The 19,371-nt window shown below is 49.3% G+C and overlaps 1 protein-coding gene across 2 annotated transcripts in view; it reads right to left on the reverse strand.

Annotated features, from left to right (window-relative positions):
• Positions 1-237: 237 nt before the first annotated feature.
• Positions 238-19,371, reverse strand: part of LOC120854987 (phospholipase A2, membrane associated-like) — a 58,189-nt gene continuing 39,055 nt past the window's right edge. The window contains exons 1-5 of one of the 2 annotated variants that reach the window (XM_040229449.1): positions 5,665-5,729; positions 3,471-3,520; positions 3,139-3,283; positions 2,785-2,891; positions 238-715 (exon numbers count right to left, since the gene is read on the reverse strand). In XM_040229449.1, coding sequence (XP_040085383.1) covers positions 573-715; positions 2,785-2,891; positions 3,139-3,283; positions 3,471-3,510 — 435 coding nt within the window. In that variant the 5' untranslated portion in view covers positions 3,511-3,520; positions 5,665-5,729 and the 3' untranslated portion in view covers positions 238-572. Of the gene's footprint in view, positions 716-2,784; positions 2,892-3,138; positions 3,284-3,470; positions 3,521-5,664; positions 5,730-19,371 lie in introns of those variants that run through there. The other variant, XM_040229450.1, reaches the window with a different exon arrangement.

Consider the following 19,371-nt stretch of genomic DNA (forward strand, 5'->3'; position numbering starts at 1 on the left):
TTTACATCCCTTTTGCTTTTCCCTCAAGCCCATGAACTTGGGACCAAAGTGATCTCCATTTAGATGAGGCTGTTAAGGCTTAGGGAAGTGGTGGCGGTGGGGACTTGACTCAGCCTGTCTGGTACAAAGTCTGTGTTTCTAACCCCGTATTCTCTTCTGCCTTGTACTAGTTTGTTCTTACACTAGAAGTGCCTGTGAGGACCCTGACCCCCCCAGCCCCCCCGCACACACACACAGTTTGCCAAACGAATTGCTTTATTCAGAAGAGCCAACCAGGAATGTAGCCGCTACAGTTAAACATGACGTTGGACTTGATTCAAGAGTAGGAGTTGGGAAACCGTCTCTGGCTGCCCAAGGAAGCAGGGGGAAGGAGCCAGCATACACGCCAGAAATTTGAGCTTCTCATTCTGGACAGAAAGCTTCAGTCTGGGGAGGAGAAGCACTCCTGGCTGGTCTCTAGGGCGGGTGAGGGGTTTTCCGTCATTTGCTGGCGAATGTGGCTAGGGTAGGAAGTGGGGTGCTAGAGAAGGAAACTCGGCAGTGGTTGGCAGGGTTTCCAGGATGAAGGCTTTTCAGCACTTGGGGGCACTCCCAAAGCACAGAAGGTTGTTGTAGTATTGGAGTTTTTTATTGTAGGTCCTCCGGTTTCTGTCTAAACAATCGGCAGCTTTTTTGTCACATTGACACAGATGGCGCTTACAGTAGTCCTGATCGCCTGAAATCACAATAAAATAAATGTAGGATGGGGGTTTGTTAAAATCCTATGGATTCTTGGGTGAATTCTAGGGGAGAAGACACAGTCCCTGTTCTCCCAGGGTTTCTAGTCTGGAACAAGCACCGATGTCCAGGTATTTCTGACTGATGGGGAGACAGAACTCCTGCCCTCAGGAAGCCCACACCCAGTCTCATGGGGTACAGCAGTCATGCCCTGGGATGCTGTGAAAAGCCTTGCTGTCAGACTCTGTCTCTTTCTTCTCCCCAGCAGGTGTGTTCAGGTCCATAGCCCCCGGCCCCTGGGCTCTGGGAATGGGTCTTGATGGGTGAAAGCCAGTCATGGTCATCCCTGTTTCCTTTGTAGTGATTAGTGCCCGGGGAAGCACATGACCTTGCCCTGACCAGTGAGCCCCAAGGGAAAGTCTGCGGGGCACTTCCAGGAAGGATGAATTTCCTCTCTCAAAGAGAAAGATGTGCAAAGGGAAAGCCTCTTCTGTAGAGTGAACCATAACTCTCGGAGCCCTGGACTGTGCCCTGGAATCACCCTACCAACGTGGCAGAGCAGAAGGCCGGGAAAGGACTGGACCCCTGGCAACACAGCGGAGGAGCTGCCCCCGCCCTGGCACTGCCCTCTCCCAGCTCTCTTACAGGAGAGTCAGACTTCCTCACTCTCTGCGCCTCTGTTAGGTGGGCATCCAGAGCCTGCTAAAGCCACAGAGCCCTGTGGCAGGTCATGATGGGAAGACATGACTTCTGATCTTAGGGACCTCAGGCTGTTGAGGAATAGCCTGTCATTTCTCAGAATCTCACTCATGAGTCAGTAGGTCTGGGGCACTAGGCAATCCCTTCCAGCCACCACCCATCTCTCTCCTCCCCTCCACAGCCAAACTTGCTCCAGAACTTTGTCTACACTTCCTACCTCTGCTTCACTTCCCACCCACCTTCCAACCTGCTCTAATCTGGCTTTGCCTTCACAGATCCATGGGAGCAACTCCTGCTGAGGTCCTCAGTGGTTGTTCTGCCTCTGAACCCCAAGAGCCCGGTCAGCCCTTATCCTGGAGAACCCCTCTGTGAAACCGGCTGCTGTTAATCCTCTCCTCCTGGCCCACCCCTCGGCCTTCTTGTCTCCTCCCTTCCTTCTCTGACTGCTCCTCCTCTGTCTCCTTTCTGGGCCTTTAAACACCAAATGGGTGGGTACCTCCTCTCTCTGTAGCCGCCTCCTGCATCTGTGTCCAGACTTTCCCTTGCTGCCAGTTCCTTTATCCAGCTGCCTTCTGCCCATCTCTCTGGGTGTTCTGGAAGCTTCCAAACTCAACATGCTCCAAATGGAATGCCTCCTGCCCTCTCCCACCAGGCCCTCCTTGGTAGAACCATCCACACAATGGTGTAGCCAACCCAGCAGCTCCCAGGCACCATAACCAATCCACCACCAAGCTCTACCAATCCGATCTCAAATGCATCTCGATGGCACTCTCCACCGCTTGCATCCTGACCCACCATTGCTAAAGCTCAAGGGCTTCCTGTCTCTCGTCTGCATCATGACAAAGACCAAGTGTGAAATGCAAGTATGATTGGTTAAGAGCTCCCTAATTCTTTAGGACATAACCTAAATACAAGACGGCCTGGAGGCTTGACCTAGCCCCTTCCTGTCTCCCCGGCAACATCACTCACCGCCCTGTCTCATCCTCACCTTTTCCTTCAGCAGCACAGAATGGTTGCAGCTCCCTCTGGCCCCTTGTCCTGATCCTCTTGTAGGGATGCTCTCAATGTTCCTTCCCCCGACCCCTCTCAGCCTTGAAGACTCAGCTTGGAGATCACCACTTTCAGGAAGCTTCCAGGCTTCCCTGACCCTCAGGCTGTGTTCAGAGCCCTGACCTTTTTCTTACTTCCCATCTGAGACTGTCATGTTCGATTTTGATTTTCTTTTCTTCTCAGTCCCCTATGAACTCCTTGCAGCAGGGACACGGTCCCTTTTTTCTAGCTCGGATGCCCAGCACAGGGCCTGGCCCCGCGGACAGTCAGTAAAATGAACAGGTGAGGCTGGGTGGTGTTGTGGGTCTCTTTTCTTACCACAAACAATTTGGCCCCGTTGGAAAATAAAGTTGTAGCTCTGGAAGCTGGTGTGGCATCCGCGTTTTCTTAGGTTTTTGTAGCAGCAGTCACGCGCCCTGCAACACCTGTGCCAAGACGGAGCTATTGGGGCTGCCTCCCAGAAGCTCCAGGGAGCCCAGTGCCCTGTGGCCTCAGCCCCTTGGCTCTGGGACACTGGAATAGTTTACAGCAGAGTTTCCAACAAGCTGGCTGCTTTTTAGGCCAGGACTTCCTGGGTTCTCTGCTGATGGTACTAAAGCAGGAGGCTTCAGCTCCCACCCACATTGGGGCCACAGGTGGGCAGAGGGCAGGGAGGGCTGGGGGTGGCCTCACCAGTCTGTTGCGTCCTTGGGGGTTCCTTTGTTACCCGCACCACAGTGGCAACCATAGAAGCCGTAAGTGGTCAGAGGGTCCTTTCCTGTCGTGAACTTGATCATTTTGTGGAAATCTGCCAAACGTCCATGGACCTGCAGCAGGCCTGGAAGGACAGCAGCTGGTGATGGGGCCTGGGACCCTGTGACCTCCTCCCTCTGCCTCTCCCTGCCACCCCCTTGCCCCCACTTCTGGGAGAGGGCCAGATGCGGTGGGAAGGGAAGCAGGGGGCTGAGGGTGCCTCCCTCCCTGGGCTGTGCCCCTTGTGGCCAGAGGTCAGGTTCAACTCTTACCGATGGCCATGATCACTGCCAGCAGCAGGAGGGTCTTCATGCTGAGGGTTCTGTGGGGGAGAAATACAGACAGACCAGCCTAGATCCTCTAACAGGCGGTCCAGCTTCTGCCCCAGCCCCTGCTGTCCTGCTCGCATTCAACGGTCTTGATGGAGGGAGTCTTTAAAGGAGATCACAGACACGCTCTTCTATCCCAGGCCGGGTCCAGCATGACTGCCTTCATCAGGCATACAGGACACGTGCAGGGGGCGCCTCCCGGCTTTGTTACATGACTCACTGGTTGAGACTACCTCCCCCCATGATACAATGCTGAGATGGCCATGCTCTTCACCCTCCTGAGAGTTCCTGGGGGGCTGTGACCAGGTCACCCTGCCAAACTGGGAGATCCCAGACTTCGTAGGCTGTGTGTCCCCCAGCATACGTAGCTTACTCACCCTCACACTGGAGTGAGGCTTGGGAATTCCGCCCATGGGGTCGGATCTGCAGTGGTTTTCTCCAGAACTAAAGCAGCACCATCTCTTTCACCCTTACACCTGTATATGCACAAACACACACTCACACACACTTTGTGCACACACACACACATTCTCTGTGCTCATCTACTAGTGTGGGCATCCTTTAAAGAATATATTCAAGTTCCAACAAAACACACCTATGCACACCTGCCCTCTGGTCTCACCAAATCAGGCATGTGCAGGCCTGTGCTCACACCTGTACACACACACACACACACACACACACACACACACACGCTATAGCCACTCTTGAAGTCAGCCAGTGATCAGGGACTGGGTATTCATTTCTGGCTATTTACTTCTCAGAGGATCCCAAGTTAAAATCTCCAAGTGACTGCCTTGTTTATTCTGAGCTCCAGTTAAATAGCTAATCCCTCTGGAAGCTTGGGGGTTGTTGGTCTCAGAGTTTGGCATGGTCCTCCCTCTAGGTGACCCTCTCTTTTGCCTCTCAGCTGGCCTTATAGAGCTGAGGTTTTTCCATCCTTACGTGCCATTAGCTAATGCCAAAATTGTGGATTATTTTGTCATTTTTCCTGTGGGTCTCCCTCCTGAGCAAATAAATTCCCATAACCAGGTCCAGGTGTGGCCCTCCTGAACCCACTTCCAGCAGAGGGCAAAGACCATCTGCTGCTGACCAAGGAGTTTTCGTTTCTGCTGCTAAGCAGGCCGTCTGGGGATAAGAAGCACGGTATGTACTGGTATTCATTCATTCCATAAACCAGTCATTCACAGGAAGTACGTACTAAGGCTCTTCAAAGTGGCAGGAATCATGTAAGCCTCTCAGGAGGCGATGAGAACTTGTCCTGTGACCTGGGACCCTGGGGGCCCCAGCAGGGAACAGACCTCAGGGGAGCAGGTGGTCCCTTCCTCCGACTGGGACCAGCGCCTCCACCCTCTCCTCTCGCTTCTCTATATTCTCCTCCCCGCCGCCCTCCTTGCCCCGCCCACCTGGAGAAAGCCGGAGGCTGCCCTGGGATTTCCCCTTCACCCACAGCTGCCATCTTGTCTCCTGTCTGTTTGGAGCTGGAGCTGGTTGAGTCTCCTTGGATCTACTGCTGCTTCTTTTTCAGTCTCAGGGAGACAGTGACTTTAGTTTTCATTTCTGAAACTCTTTTCCAGCCCTTTAATAGTGCTCGAATTCAGCTCCCAAGGCCTTCAGTTAACACTTTCCAACACCCATCTCCCCAAAAGCCAGTGTGGCATGGCTATGTTGCCCATCACCATTCTGCCTGCTGCCCCTACCCCACATTCCCCAAGCCCCCCTCCAGGTTAGACCCAGGAGACTGAATCTGGCTTAGAAGATACAGGCATCAGTGCTGAGACCACTGCCAGGCTGCAGTGAGGCCAATATGGGTGCCATGCCCCAGTCTTTCTGTGCCCCCCCGAGTGGGACCAGAAGCTGGAGGCAGCTTGGGTCCCTGAGTCACAGCATGGGGGACACCCATTGGAGAAAGCCCCGCAGACCCTCAGGGGTCTTTGTCTGCGTGAGAAATACAAGTTTCTTGTGTTAAACCACTGATCCTTGAGATGAGTGACTAGGAGAAACTGTTGCACGGTGATCTCAACCCCTCAGTAGCCAGGGCTGTGGCTGGACAAGCCTGTAGGGTTGTTACTACTGCCAGAAATCCTTCAGCAATAATCAGCAGAAAACTTTGAAAGAATAAAGGTTTATTACTTACAGGACCTGGGAGTCACACGGCGCACCTGGGACCCCACAGGGAGGTCGGAGCAGAGAGAGAGCTGGAGATCTCTCGGGTCCCCCACAGGGAGGTTGGAGTAGAGAGAGAGCTGGAGATCTCGGGTCCCCCACAGGGAGGTCGGAGTAGAGAGAGAGCTGGAGATCTCGGGTCTGGGGTTCTGTTTTTATTGGGGTCGAAGGCGGGGCCTAGGTTTTTGTGTGCTCACCCTTTATTGGTGAAGCTAAACCACATGAGCGTCAGTGTAAAGCATGGGAAGAGGAACAGCAGGTGGCCCCAAAATAGTCAACTTAACCAAAATCTCCATTACAAAGGCGCCTTAGTGAGGGGAGGCATATGGCCCTTTATGTAGTCATATGTGGCAAGGTGTTTATTCTAGACAGTGGTCTTTGAAGTGGGTGGCAGGCAATCAGAGGGTATCAATCCCTAATCTGAGGTTATCAGGAATTTACTTTACCCAAAAACTAAACAAACCCCCAAACAACTGTCAGGATGTTGTGGAACCGAGGTCCGGCTGCTCAGGACTCGAAAGACAAAAGAAGAGAGGTTGGTGGAAAGGAAAGTTTGCTTTATGTTGGATGCCGGGAAATGGGTGGGACAGGGTTGTGGAGGACAGCTGCCTGTCCAAAGCCTGAGAACAATCAGATATAGGCTTTTACAGAGAGGAAAAGCGTTATATGTATAAACATGTATGTCAGCTCTCAGAATCATCTTGAAATTGGTCATCAGTGGTTTAACCAGCATCATCTTGCTTGTTTTAGGAACATTTTATCTTTACTGTTTTAGGAGCCCACAAAGCCTTCCCTTGTGCCTCAGCTGGTAAAGAGTCTGCCTGCAATATGGGAGACTTGGGTTCGATCCCTGGGTTGGGAAGATGCCCTGGAGAAGGGAAAGGCTATCCACTCCAGTATTGTGGCCTGGAGAATTCTATGGACTGTATAGTCCATGGGGTCTCAAAGAGGCGGACACGACTGAGAGGCTTTCTTCTTCTTTATTTTCTATAGTCAAAGATATGGGTTTTCCAGTAGTCATATACAGGTGTGAGAGCTGGACCATAAAGAAGGTTGAAAGCTGAAGAACTGATACTTCAAATTGTAGTGCTGAGACTCCCTTGGAATGCAAGGAGATCAGATCAGTCAGTCCTAAAGGAAATCAACCCTGAATATTCATTGAAAACACTGATGCTGAAGCTGAAGCTCCAATACTTTGGGCAACTGGTGCCAAGAGCTGACTCACTGGAAAAGACCCTGATGCTGGGAAAGATTGAGGGCGGAAAAGGGGATGATAGAGGATGAGATGGTTCGATAGCATCACTCACTGAATGGACATGAATTTGAGCAAACTCCAGGAGACAGTGAAGGACAGGGAATCCTGGCATGCTGTAGTCCACAGAATCACAGAGTTGGATGTGAGTTAGTGGCTGAACAACAACAAGGCATTCATCTTTAGTTCCATGGTTGGTTTGTTTCCCTTTCCGTGAAGCCAGATCTTGCAACTATGGAGGTTATGTCATAGGTACAGTCTGGTCACCACACGGCTAACTTCTTCCACCTGGAGAGAGCTTCAGTTTCTATAAGACAGCTCTCAGGAGATGGCTCAGGATGTTTACTGTGGCCCTTGAGGAGGAACTAAAGATCCTTGACTTGCTTAATGACTACGTTATTATTATTTGGTCTCCTTTGCCTGGAGAAGGCAATGGCACCCCACTCCAGTACTCTTGCCTGGAAAATCCCCTGGAAGGAGGAGCCAGGCAGGCTGCGGTCCATGGAGCCGTAGAGTTGGACACGACTGAGCAACTTCACCTTCTTTCTTTCTTTGGCTGCTCTCCTTTGTTTCTGCACGTTCTCACTTATCTGATTAAACTTACTCTTTGGCTCAGATTTTTCCACAGATAAGAAGCAGATAGGGGACGTAGAGGGGGCCAGGACCGCAGGGCCCAAGGCTTTGCCCGTCGCAGTCCATCCACACTGACTCACAGCCGCCTTGGGCAGTGTTTGTCTTGAAGATACAGTTTTCCTGAAGAGCTAGGCCTGTATCGAGCATTGACTTGTGTCTCCACCAAATTCCTGGTTGAAGGAATTTGTTTACTGGGTTTACTCTCCTCTGTCACTTTCATCAAGAGGCTTTTTAGTTCATCTTCATTTTCTGCCATAAGGGTGGCGTCATCTGCATATCTGAGGTTATTGATATTTCTCCCGGCAATCTTGATTCCAGCTTGTGCTTCATCCAGCCTGGCATTTCGCATGATGTACTCTGCACATAAGTTAAACAAGCAGGGTGACAATATACAGCTTTGACGGACTCCTTTCTCAATTTGGAACCAGTCCGTTGGTCCATGTTTGATTCTAATTGTTGCTTATTGACCTGTATAGAGGTGTCTCAGGAGGCAGGTCAGGTAGTCTGGTATTCCCATCTCTTTAAGAATTTTCCACAGTTTGTTGTAATCCACACAGTCAAACCCATCTGGGTGGTGGTCAAAACCATCCCCAGGAAAAAGAAATGCAAAAGGCTAAATGGCGGTCTGAGGCAGTCTTACAAATAGCTGAGAAAAGAAGAGAAGCTTTACAACAGCCAGGACATGGAAGCAACCTAGATGTACATTGGCAGACAAATGGATAAGAAAGTTGTGGTACATATACATGATGGAATATTACTCGCTATTAAAAAGAATGCATTTGAATCAGTTCTAATGAGGTGGATGAAACTGGAGCCTATTATACAGAGTGAAGTAAATCAGAAAGAAAAACACCCAAACAGTATATTAACACATATATATGGAATTTAGAAAGATGGGAACGATGACCCTGTATGCGAGACAGCAAAAGAGACACAGATGTAAAGAACAGACTTTTGGACTCTGTGGGAGAAGGTGAGGGTGGGATGATCTGAGAGAATAGCATTGAAACATGGATATTACTGTATGTGAAACAGGTCGCCAGTCCAGGTTCGATGCATGAGACAGGGCGCTCAGGGCTGGTGCACTGGGACGACCCTGAGGGATGCAATGGGGAGGGAGGGGGGAGGGGGTTCAGGATGGGGGACACATGTACACCCATGGCTGATTCATGTCAATGTATGGCAAAACCCACCACAATACTGTAAAGTAACTAGCCTCCAATTAATATAAATAAATTAATTAAAAAAAAAAAGAAGAGAAGCGAAAGGCATAGGAGAAGAGGACAAGATTTCATGGTGGGCCTAATGCGGTATGCCCTTCATGGATCACTGCCTTGTTGTGGCAAAGGGGCTTGCATAACTCAATGACGCTGTGAGCCATGTCATGCAGGGTCATCCAAGGTGGACCGGTCATAGTGGGAGTTCTGACAGAACGCCACCCACTGGGGGAGGGAATGGCAAACCACCACCAAGGGTACTTGCTGTGGGAACCTCATGAACGACACCGCCCCAGTGTACTTTCTGTGGAAACCTCATGAACAGACACCGCCCCAGTGTACTTTCTGTGGAAACCTCATGAACGGACACCGCCCCAGTGTACTTTCTGTGGAAACCTCGTGAACGGACACCGCCCCAGTGTACTTTGGGAACCTCGTGAACGGACACCGCCCCAGTGTACTTTCTGTGGGAACCTCGTGAACGGACAGAAAGATTTGACACCAAAAGACGAGTTCCCCAGGTTGGAAGGTGTCCAATGTGCTACTGGGCAAGAGTGGAGGATAACGACTAATGGTCCCAGAGAGAATGCAGCAGCTGGGCCAAAGCGGAAATGATGCCCAGCTGTGGATGAGGCTGGTGATGAAAGTAAAGCCCGGTGCTGCAAGGAACAATATCTCATAGGAACCTGGATTGTTAGGAGCATGAATCAAGGTCAGTGGGACACGGTCAAGCAGGGGATGGGAAGAATAAATATTGATATCTTAGGAATCAGTGAACTAAAATGGATGGGAATGAGTGAACTTAATTCAGATGACATTATATATAATACTGTGGGCAAGAGTCCCATAGAAGAAATGGAGTAGCCCTTATAATCAAAAAAAGAGTCCAAAATGTGGTACTTGGGTGCAACTTCAAAAATGACAGAATGATCTTGGTTCGTTTTCAAGGCAAGCCGTTCAACACCATGGTAATCCAAATCTATGCCCCTACTTCCAGTGCCAAAGAAGCTGAAGTTGATCTGTTCTTTGAAGACCTAGAAGACCTCCCAGAACTAATACCAGAAAAAAAGATATTTTATTCATCACTGAGGATTGGTATGCAAAAGTAGGAAATCAAGAGATGCCAGGAGGAACAGGCAAGTTTGGCCTTGAGAACAAAATGAAGCAGAACAAAAGCTAACTGAATTCTGCCAAGAGAATGCATTGTCAGAGAAAATACCTTTTTCAACAACACAAGAGATGACTTTATACATGGACGTCACCAAATGGCCAATACCGAAATCAAATTGACTACATTCTTTGTAGCTGAAGATGAAGAAGCTGTATACAGTCAGCAAAAACAAGACTTGGAGCTGACTATGGCTCAGATCATCAACTTCTCATAGCAAAGTTCAGACTTAAAGAAAGTGAGCAAAACCAGTAGGCCAGCCAGGTATGACTTAAATCAGATCCTCTATGAACGTGCAGCAGAGGTAACGGATAGATTCAAGGGATTAGGTCTGGTAGACAGAGTGCCTGAAGGACTATGGATGGAGGTCTGTAGTATCATACAGGAGGCAGCAAGCAAGGCCATCCCAAAGAAAAAGGAAAGCAAGAAGGCAAACTGGTTTTCAGAGGCTCCTCTGTCCCTGGGATTCTCCAGGCAAGAATACTGGAGTGCATTGCCATGCCCTTCTCCAGAGGATTGCCCTGACCCAGGGATTGAACCCAGGTCTCCTGTATTGCAGGCAGATTCTTAACCAACCGAGCTTCAGGGAAGTCCTAGCTAAAGAAAGAAGAGAATTGAAAAGCAAAGGAGAAAGGGAAAAGACTAATTTATGCAACTAAAGCACTAGTTTATGCAACTAAATGCAGATTTCTGAAGAACAGTACGGAAGGAAAAGAAGGCCTTCAATGAATGGGATATAAAACTAGAAGAAAACAGCAGAAGGGGAAAGACTAGAGATCTCTTGGGGAAAACTGGAGATATCAAGGGAATATTTTGCCCAAAGATGGGCACAATAAAGGGCATAAACGGTAGGGACCTAGTAGGCACTAAAGTGATCAAGAAGTGATGGAAAGAATACTTGGAAGAACTGTATAAGAAAGATCCTAATGAACCGGAATGCTGCGATGGTGTGTTCAGCCACCCAGAGCCAGACATTCTGCAGAGCAGAGTCAAGTGGGCCTTAGGAAGTACTGCTGTTAATGAAGTTAGAGGATGCTACGGAATCCCAGTAGATCTATTCAAAGCCCTAAGGGATGATGCCATCGAGTGCTGCATTCACGATGTCAGCAAATCCGGAAGACTCGCAGCGGCCACAGAACCGGAAGCGATCAGTCCTCATCCCAGTCCCCAAGAAGGGTAGTGCTGAAGAGTGTGCTAACCGCTGAACAGTTGTACTCCTCTCCCATGCTAATAAGGTCATGCTTAAAATCTTGCATGCTCGGCTTCAGCCTTACGCAGACCAAGAACTTCCAGATGTCCAAGCTGGCTTTAGAAAAGGAAGAGGAACCAAGTATCAAAGTGCCAACATTTGCTGGATCACTAGGGAATTCTAGAGAGACATCCACCTGTTTCTTGACTACGCCAAAGCCTTTGACTGTGTGGATCATAATAAACTGTGGAAAGCTCTTATAGAGATGGCAATAGCAGACTATCTTACCTTCTCCTGATAAACCTGTATGCAGGCCAGGATGCAACGGCCAACCCTGCATGGAACAACTGATTGATTCAAGATCGAGAAAGGAGCACGACAAGGCTGTCTGCTGTCACCCTGTTTGTTTAACCTGTATGCTGAGCACATTGTGAGAAATGCCAGGCTGGATGAGTTACAAGCTGGAATCAAGATAGGTGAGAGAGACATCAACAACCTCAGATATGCAGATGATATCACCCTAATGGCAGAAAGTGACGAGCAACTAAAGAGCATCTTGATTAGGGTGAAGGAGGAGAGGGAAAGCGCTGCCTTAAAACTAAATATTGTGAAGAAATTAACCTCCAGTTAAATAAATTTATATTTTAAAAAAACACCTAAGATCACAGCATTTGGTCCCATTAGTTCCTGGCAAATAGAGGGGGAAAAGGTAGAAACAGCGTCAGATTTCCTTTTCTTGGGCTCTAAAATCACTGCCGGTGGTGACTGCAGCCATGAAGTCATATGTTTGCTTCTTGGCAGGAAAGCTACGACAAGCCTAGACAGTGCATTGAAAAGCAGAGACATTTCTCTGCCAATAAAGGTCTGTACAGTCCTTTGTTGTGAGAGCTGGACCGTAAGGAAGGTGGAGCACCGAAGAATTGATGCCTTGGAACTGTGGTGCTGGAGAAGACTCCTGAGAGTCTCATGGACTGCAAGGAGATCAAACCAGTCAGACTTAAGGGGCATCAACCCTGAATACACGTTGGAAAGACTGATGCTGAAACTCCGGTACCCTGGTCATCTGATGCTGACAGCTGACTCACTGGAACAGTTCCCCATGCTGGGAAAGAAGAGGGCGTCAGAGGATGAGATGGCTGGACGGCATCACCGACGCAATGGACGTGAACTTGGACAAACTTTGGGAGATGGTGAGAGACAGAGAGGCCTGGCAGGGACCGAGCTGGAGGTGTTTTATAAACCAAGGAGTCCTAGAGATGGACAGGACACTACCAGAGCCTGGGGCGAGGAAGGGACAGACCCTCCCCACAGTCCCCAGAAGACACCAACCTCGCTGGCACCTTGATCTGAGACTCCTGGCCTCCAGAACTGAGAGAGCAGAAATTTCTATTCTAGCTTTCTATTAAGCTACTCAGGTTGTGGCACCTGGTACAAATTCTTACCAAATAAAAAACCCTCAGGTCATCTCCGGGTCTCTGCAATCTGGGATCTGGTTGCGGCCATCAAACCGTCAGCCACCCCTGACCGTGCACCCCGAGGGGGTTCAGGATGGAGAAAAAAGAGGGCACGGGTTCTGCCAGGTGAGGGGCTGACCACAGGCCTGAGTGTGGTAGGCCCAGACTCTTGCATCTTCCCATACTTAGAAAAGTGACGAGTTCCTTACTGTGCATATCTGGTTTCCCTTTAGCTGGCAGTAATCTTTTGATGTTTGACTCCCTGGGGGTTTTTGTTTGCTTGCTTGTTTTGCCAAAGCACCTGCATATCCTGGCTCCTCCCTTACCCTTGAGGACAGTCCTCAGACCTACCCGAGAGGCCGTATCCAGGCTGAAGTCCTCAGTAATGCCCCAAATAAAACATAATTCTGAACATTTAGGTTCTGCATTTTTTTTCCCATCAACAGGTTTTTGCTTCTCATGCCCATTTGTTTTAGGCCTAAATGAAGTCCAGAGATGACGGGCTAGAACGTGGCCTTTTGATAAGTGCCTCGGCTTCAGAATACTGTCGCTTCTATGGTGGGCAGACCGCCCCACCCCGTACATCCTGGGGGCCCTGGTACCTTGTCTAGGTCCCCGCACTCAAGGACTCTGATGATGTCACACTGCCTCTCCTTGTCCATCTTTTCAGGATTTCCTCTAAGAATTCAAAGTCCATGGTTTAGCTTCTTGTTCTGCCACCTTTATCCAAGGACTAATTTAGCACTTGAAGTACATTATTGCAAAAAGAAATACTCTCACAGGGCTTGCATTTTAGTGGAGAGAGGCAGACAAGAAAACAAAAGATACAATAGGTGAATGATATACAATTGGTCCTTGAAGAGCTCGGGGGTTAGGGGCACTGACCCTCTGCACTGTCAGAAATCTGAGTGGGCCCTCAGTATCCGCAATTCCCTGTATATATGGATTCAACCAACCTTGGGTTATGTATCACTGTAGTGCCTATGACTGAAAAAAATTCTATGTGTAAATGGACCTGTACAATTCAAATCCTTGTTGTTCAAGAGTCAGCTGTGCATTCGAGAGTGAGCTTATGGTTGCTGGGGAAGGTTGGGGAGAAGGAATAGTTAGGGAATTTGGGATGGACATGTACACTCTGCTATATTTAAAATGGATAACCAATGAGGGCTTACTGTATGGCCCATGGAACTCAGCTGAATGTTATGTGGCAGGCTGGATGGGAGGGGAGTTTGGGGGAGAAGATACATGTATACCCATGGCTGAGACCCTTCCCTGTTCCCCTGAAACTGCCACAATATTGTTTGTTAGTCTGCAAACCCCTGTAGAAAATAGAAAGTTAAAAAAACAAGAGTCAACTGTGGAATGTTTGGCGAAGCTGAGAGGAAGGAACATCTCTGCTGGGGCAGCGGGAGCGTCATGGGGGAAGAAGGCTGCTACTTCACATGGGATGAACGAGCGCCAATGGGATAGTCAGCACTCCTAAACCTTAGGAAAAGGTTTCCTACGTTTTAATAATTAGAAGAGTCATCCTATTATCAGCGGTCACTTCCAATGGCAATATTATGGATGAACTTCTGTACTGTTTCCTAATCTTCCCTTTGTGAGGAAAAATTATTCCTGACTCTTCTTTTTAAAAAAATCTTCTAATTTGAAAATACATTTACAAGACTGTGTGAATCACAATACTGTGGAAAATTCTTCAAGAGATGGGAATACCAGACCACCTGACCCACCTCTTGAGAAACCTATATGCAGGTCAGGAAGCAACAGTTAGAACTGGACATGGAACAACAGACTGGTTCCAAATAGGAAAAGGAGTACGTCAAGGCTGTATACTGTCACCCTGCTTATTGAACTTCTATGCAGAGTACATCATGAGAAACGCTGGACTGGAAGAAGCACAAGCTGGAATCAAGATTGCCGAAATATCAATAACCTCAGATATGCAGATGACACCACCCTTATGGCAGAAAGTGAAGAGGAGCTAAAAAACCTCTTGATGAAAGTGAAAGAAGAGAGTGAAAAAGTTGGCTTAAAGCTCAACAGTCAGAAAACGAAGATCATGGCATCCAGTCCCATCACTTCATGGGAAATAGATGGGGAAACAGTGGAAACAGTGTCAGACTTTATTTTTGGGGCCTCCAAAATCACTGCAGATGGTGATTGCAGCCATGAAATTAAAAGACGCTTACTCCTTGGAAGAAAAGTTATGACCAACCTAGACAGCAAATTGAAAAGCAGAGACATTACTTTGCCAGCAAAGGTCTGTCTAGTCAAGGCTATGGTTTTTCCAGTGGTCATGTATGGATGTGAGAGCTGGACTGTGAAGAAAGCTGAGTGCTGAAGAATTGATGCTTTTGAACTATGGTGTTGGAGAAGACTCTTGAGAGTCCCTTGGACTGCAAGGAGATCCAACCAGTCCATTCTGAAGGAGATCAGCCCTGGGATTTCTTTGGAGGGAATGATGCTGAAGTTGACACTCCAGTACTTTGGCCACCTCATGTGAAGAATTGACTCATTGGAAAAGACTCTGATGCTGGGAGGGATTGGGGGCAGGAGGAGAAGGGGATGACAAAGGATGAGATGGCTGGATGGCATCACTGACTCGATGGACGTGAGTCTGAGTGAACTCCGGGAGATGGTGATGGACAGGGAGGCCTGGCTTGCTGCAGTTCATGGGGTCACAAAGAGTTGGACAAGACTGAGCGACTGAATTGAACTGGAAGAAACTCTGGGCTTCCCTGGTGGCTCAGCTGGTAAAGAATCTGCCTGCAATGTGGGAGACCTGGGTTCGATCCCTGGGTTGGGAAGATGCCCTGGAGAAGGGACAGGCTCCCCACTCTAGTATTCTGGCCTGGAGAATCCCATGGACTGTATAATCCATGGGGTCACAAAGCGTAGGACACAACTGAGCGACTTTCACTCTGTAAGAAAAGAATAACCAGAAGCCTCATTGAAATACAGTCAGGGGACCAGAAGGGGGAGCTCTCACACCCTGTAAGGACAGAAGAGCCCAAGAAAGAAGGAAAGAAAGACTCCCTTCTCAGAAAAGACTCAGCCATGGAAAGAAGCGGACTCTGCTTCCTAGAGCCCTTCCCCACTGTACATGGCCAGCGGCTCTGATGACAAGTATTAAAGAATACAGGTCCACGTAGGAATATCTCAGAGGAACCCAGGATAACAAGAAGGGAATTAGCATACCTGTGAGGACAGGACCAGCTACCTACTTTGTGGGTCCCACTGCAGAATTAAATGCAGGATTTCACATCCTGAACAACACTGCGATGGCTGGGACAGAGCTGTGAACTGGGTGCGGTGCCCACGGGGACTCTGCCTGGGTCACAAGCCCAGGAAGCCAGCCCTGGGTGAGGGGGTAGATGCCCGGAGAGTGCCGGTGGTAGTCTGAATTCCCAATGCATTGACCCACCTTCAGCAGGCTGGCAACGTGGGAGAAGAACATACCTTACAGAAGACGGGCCTGTGCCTCCCCCAGATCGAGAGCAGCCGTGCTGTTTGCCCCCAGCTGGCCAGCAGGAGCTGCTCTTGCCCAGGGAAGGAGGCTGGAAGGCTGGGTTTTACTCACAGTGAGAAGCACAGATGTGGGCACGCCAGGCCCAGTGCTTCACACCTGGTATCCCTTTTCCATCTCTAACAAGCCGGTGTGCTTGGTACCAAAGAATGGTCTATTTAGAAAAGGGCACTAGGCTTATGGAAGTGGAGGTGGGGCTCTGACTCAGCCGTTCTCACTTTAAGGCTGGTATTTTTAACCCTTTACACTTGATCGCCTTGTACTAGTTTGTTCTTGCACCAGAAGAGCCAGGGAGCACAACACACACTCACACACACACTCACACACACACATGCTCACACTCACATGCTCACACACATACACACACGCTCACACACACACTCACACACTCACATACACACACGCTCACACACATACACACACACACAGACTCACACCACACACACATACATACATGCTCACACACCCACTCACGCACACACATACTCACACACCCACTCACATACTTACACACACACGCTCACACACATACACACACACGCTCACACACACACACTCACACACACACACGCTCACACACATACACACTCACACACGCTCACACACACACACACACCACACACGCACACATACATACATGCTCATACACACACACTCACACACAAACACTCACACACATACACACACATGCTCACATGCACACACACACACGCTCACACTCACACACACCACACTCACACACACACACACCACACTCACACACATACATACACTCACACACTCACACACATACCACACACACACATACATACACACATGCTCACACACACACACATTCACATACACACACATGCTCACACACATACACACACACATGCTCACACACACTCACACACACACTCTCATACACACACACCACACTCACACACATACATACACACATGCTCACACGCACACACACACACTCACACACACACTCACACACAACACTCACACACACACTCTCTCACACACACACACACATTCACACTCATGCATGGTTTGCCAAATGACTTGCTTTATTCAGAAGAGTCAACCAGGAGTGTAGCTCCCACAGCAAAACATAACATTGGAGTTGACGAGGAGAGGAACGGTGGAAAAATGGCCTGCTTCCCAAGGAAGCAGGGGAAGAGGCTGGACATCCATGCCCAGACTTGAGCTTCTCCTTCTGGACAGAGGCTTCTGTTTGGGGCGAGAAGACCTCCTGACTTGTGTCTAGGATGGGAGAGGGGGTTTCCTTCATTTGCCAGGGCACGTGGCTAGGCTAGGGAGTGGGGTGCAAAGTGGAAATTCAGCTTTAGGAGGCAAGGTGTCCAGGCTCCAGGGCTTCTCAAGCACTTGGGCATACTCCACTGACAGTTGCTGTGGTATTGGAGCTTTTTATTATAGGTCTTCTTGTTTCTTGCAAAACAAATGATACTATTTGATCACATTTGCACCATTGACATTTAAAGTAGGTCCGATCCTCTAAAATCACAAGAAAATAAGCACGGGATGAGTGTGTGTGTGCAAGTCACTTCAGTTGGGTCCAACTCTTTGTGACCCTGTGGACAGTAGCCCAGCAGGCTCCTCTGTCCAGGGAATTCTCTAGGAAAGATACTGTCCTCCAGGGCATCTTCCCGACTCAGAGATGGAAGCTGAATCTCTTATGTCTCCTCTGTTGACAGGAAGATTCTTTACCACTCGTGCCACTCAGGAAGAGCAAACACCAGATGGGGGTTCGTTAATATTCTAAGGTTTCTTGTGGGAAACCTGGGGGATAGCCACGGCCTGTGTTCTCCCAGGGTTTCTAGTCTGGGAAAAGCACCGCTGTCCAGATATTTCTGACTGATGAGGAGACAGAATTGCTGCCCGCAGGAAGCCCACACCCCGTCTGATGGGTACAGCAGCAGCTGAGCACTGGGATTCTGTGGAAAACCTCTCTGTTCGCCCTTGTCTTTTCATCTCCATAGCTGTGTTTTCAGATGCAAAGCCCCTGGCCCCTGTGTCGGGAATGGTTCTTGATAGGTGTAAACCAGTCACGGTCGTTCCGGTTTCCTTTGTAGTGATTAGTGTAAGGGAAGCATGTGACCTTGCCCTGGCCAGTGAGCCACGAGGGAAAGCTTGCTGGGGCTTCCAGGGATGGTTAATTTCCTCTCTCAGAAAGAGAGACGTGTAAAGGGAAGGCCTCTTCCACAGGGTGAAGCCACAACTCTTGGCGCTCTGAGCGTGCCTTAGCGTCACATTGCCAACGTAGCAGAGAGTCTAGGAAAGACCGGACTCTTGTCGACACAGCTGGGAAAGCTGCCCCAGTCCTGACCCCGTGTCCTCCATTCTTCTGCTGCTGGAAAGTCAGACTTCCTCATTGTCGGAGCCTCTGTTGGTTGGGAATTTTGATGCTTGCTAGCTAGATCCTTCTAAGGGCACATAACTCAATGGAAAGGTCATGACGGGGAGATAAAATTTCTGATTTTAGGGAACTCAGGCTGTTGGGGAATAGTCCATGGTGTCTGAAAACTGCACTCATGGGTCAGCTGTCTGGGGCACTGGGAAATCCCTTGCAGCCACCATCCCATCGCCCTTCTCTCCTTCAGGCAAACTTGCTCTAGATGGCGGTCTACATTTCTTAGCTCTGCTTCACTTCCCATCCACCTTTCAACCTGCTCTAATCTGGCTTTGCCCTCACAGTCTCATGGAAACAGCCCCCACTGAGTCCTCAGCGGTCTTCGTGCCTCCAAATCCAAGGAGCCTGCTCAGCCCTTATCCTGGATGACCTCTCTGTTAAACTGGCTGCTGTTAATCCTCTCCTCCTGGCCAACTTCTTGACCTTCTTGGCTCATCTCCTCTCTCTCTGACTGTCTTCTCTCTCTTCTTTCTGGGCCTTTAAGCATCAAATGAAGCATCAAATGGGGCGGGGTGGGGGGGGTGCGGTACGTCCAGCTCTCTTGTCTCTGCAGCCACCTCCTGAATCTGTGTCCAGACCCTCCCTTGAGCTGCCAGTTCCTTTATCCAGCTGCCTGCTGCCCATCTCCCTGGGTGTTCTGGAAGCTTCCAAACTCCACATGCTCCCTATGGAACTCCTCTTGCTGTCTCCTACCAGGCCCTCCTCAGTTCTATGACTGACACAGTCGTATAACCAACCAACAATCCCACTCTACCACCAAGCTCTGTTGATTCTGTCTCAAAGATATCTTGATAGTACTTTCTACCTCTTGCAT

Source organism: Oryx dammah, unplaced genomic scaffold (assembly GCF_014754425.2).
Source record: "Oryx dammah isolate SB20612 unplaced genomic scaffold, SCBI_Odam_1.1 HiC_scaffold_27, whole genome shotgun sequence".
Classification (NCBI taxonomy): Eukaryota; Metazoa; Chordata; class Mammalia; order Artiodactyla; family Bovidae; genus Oryx; species Oryx dammah.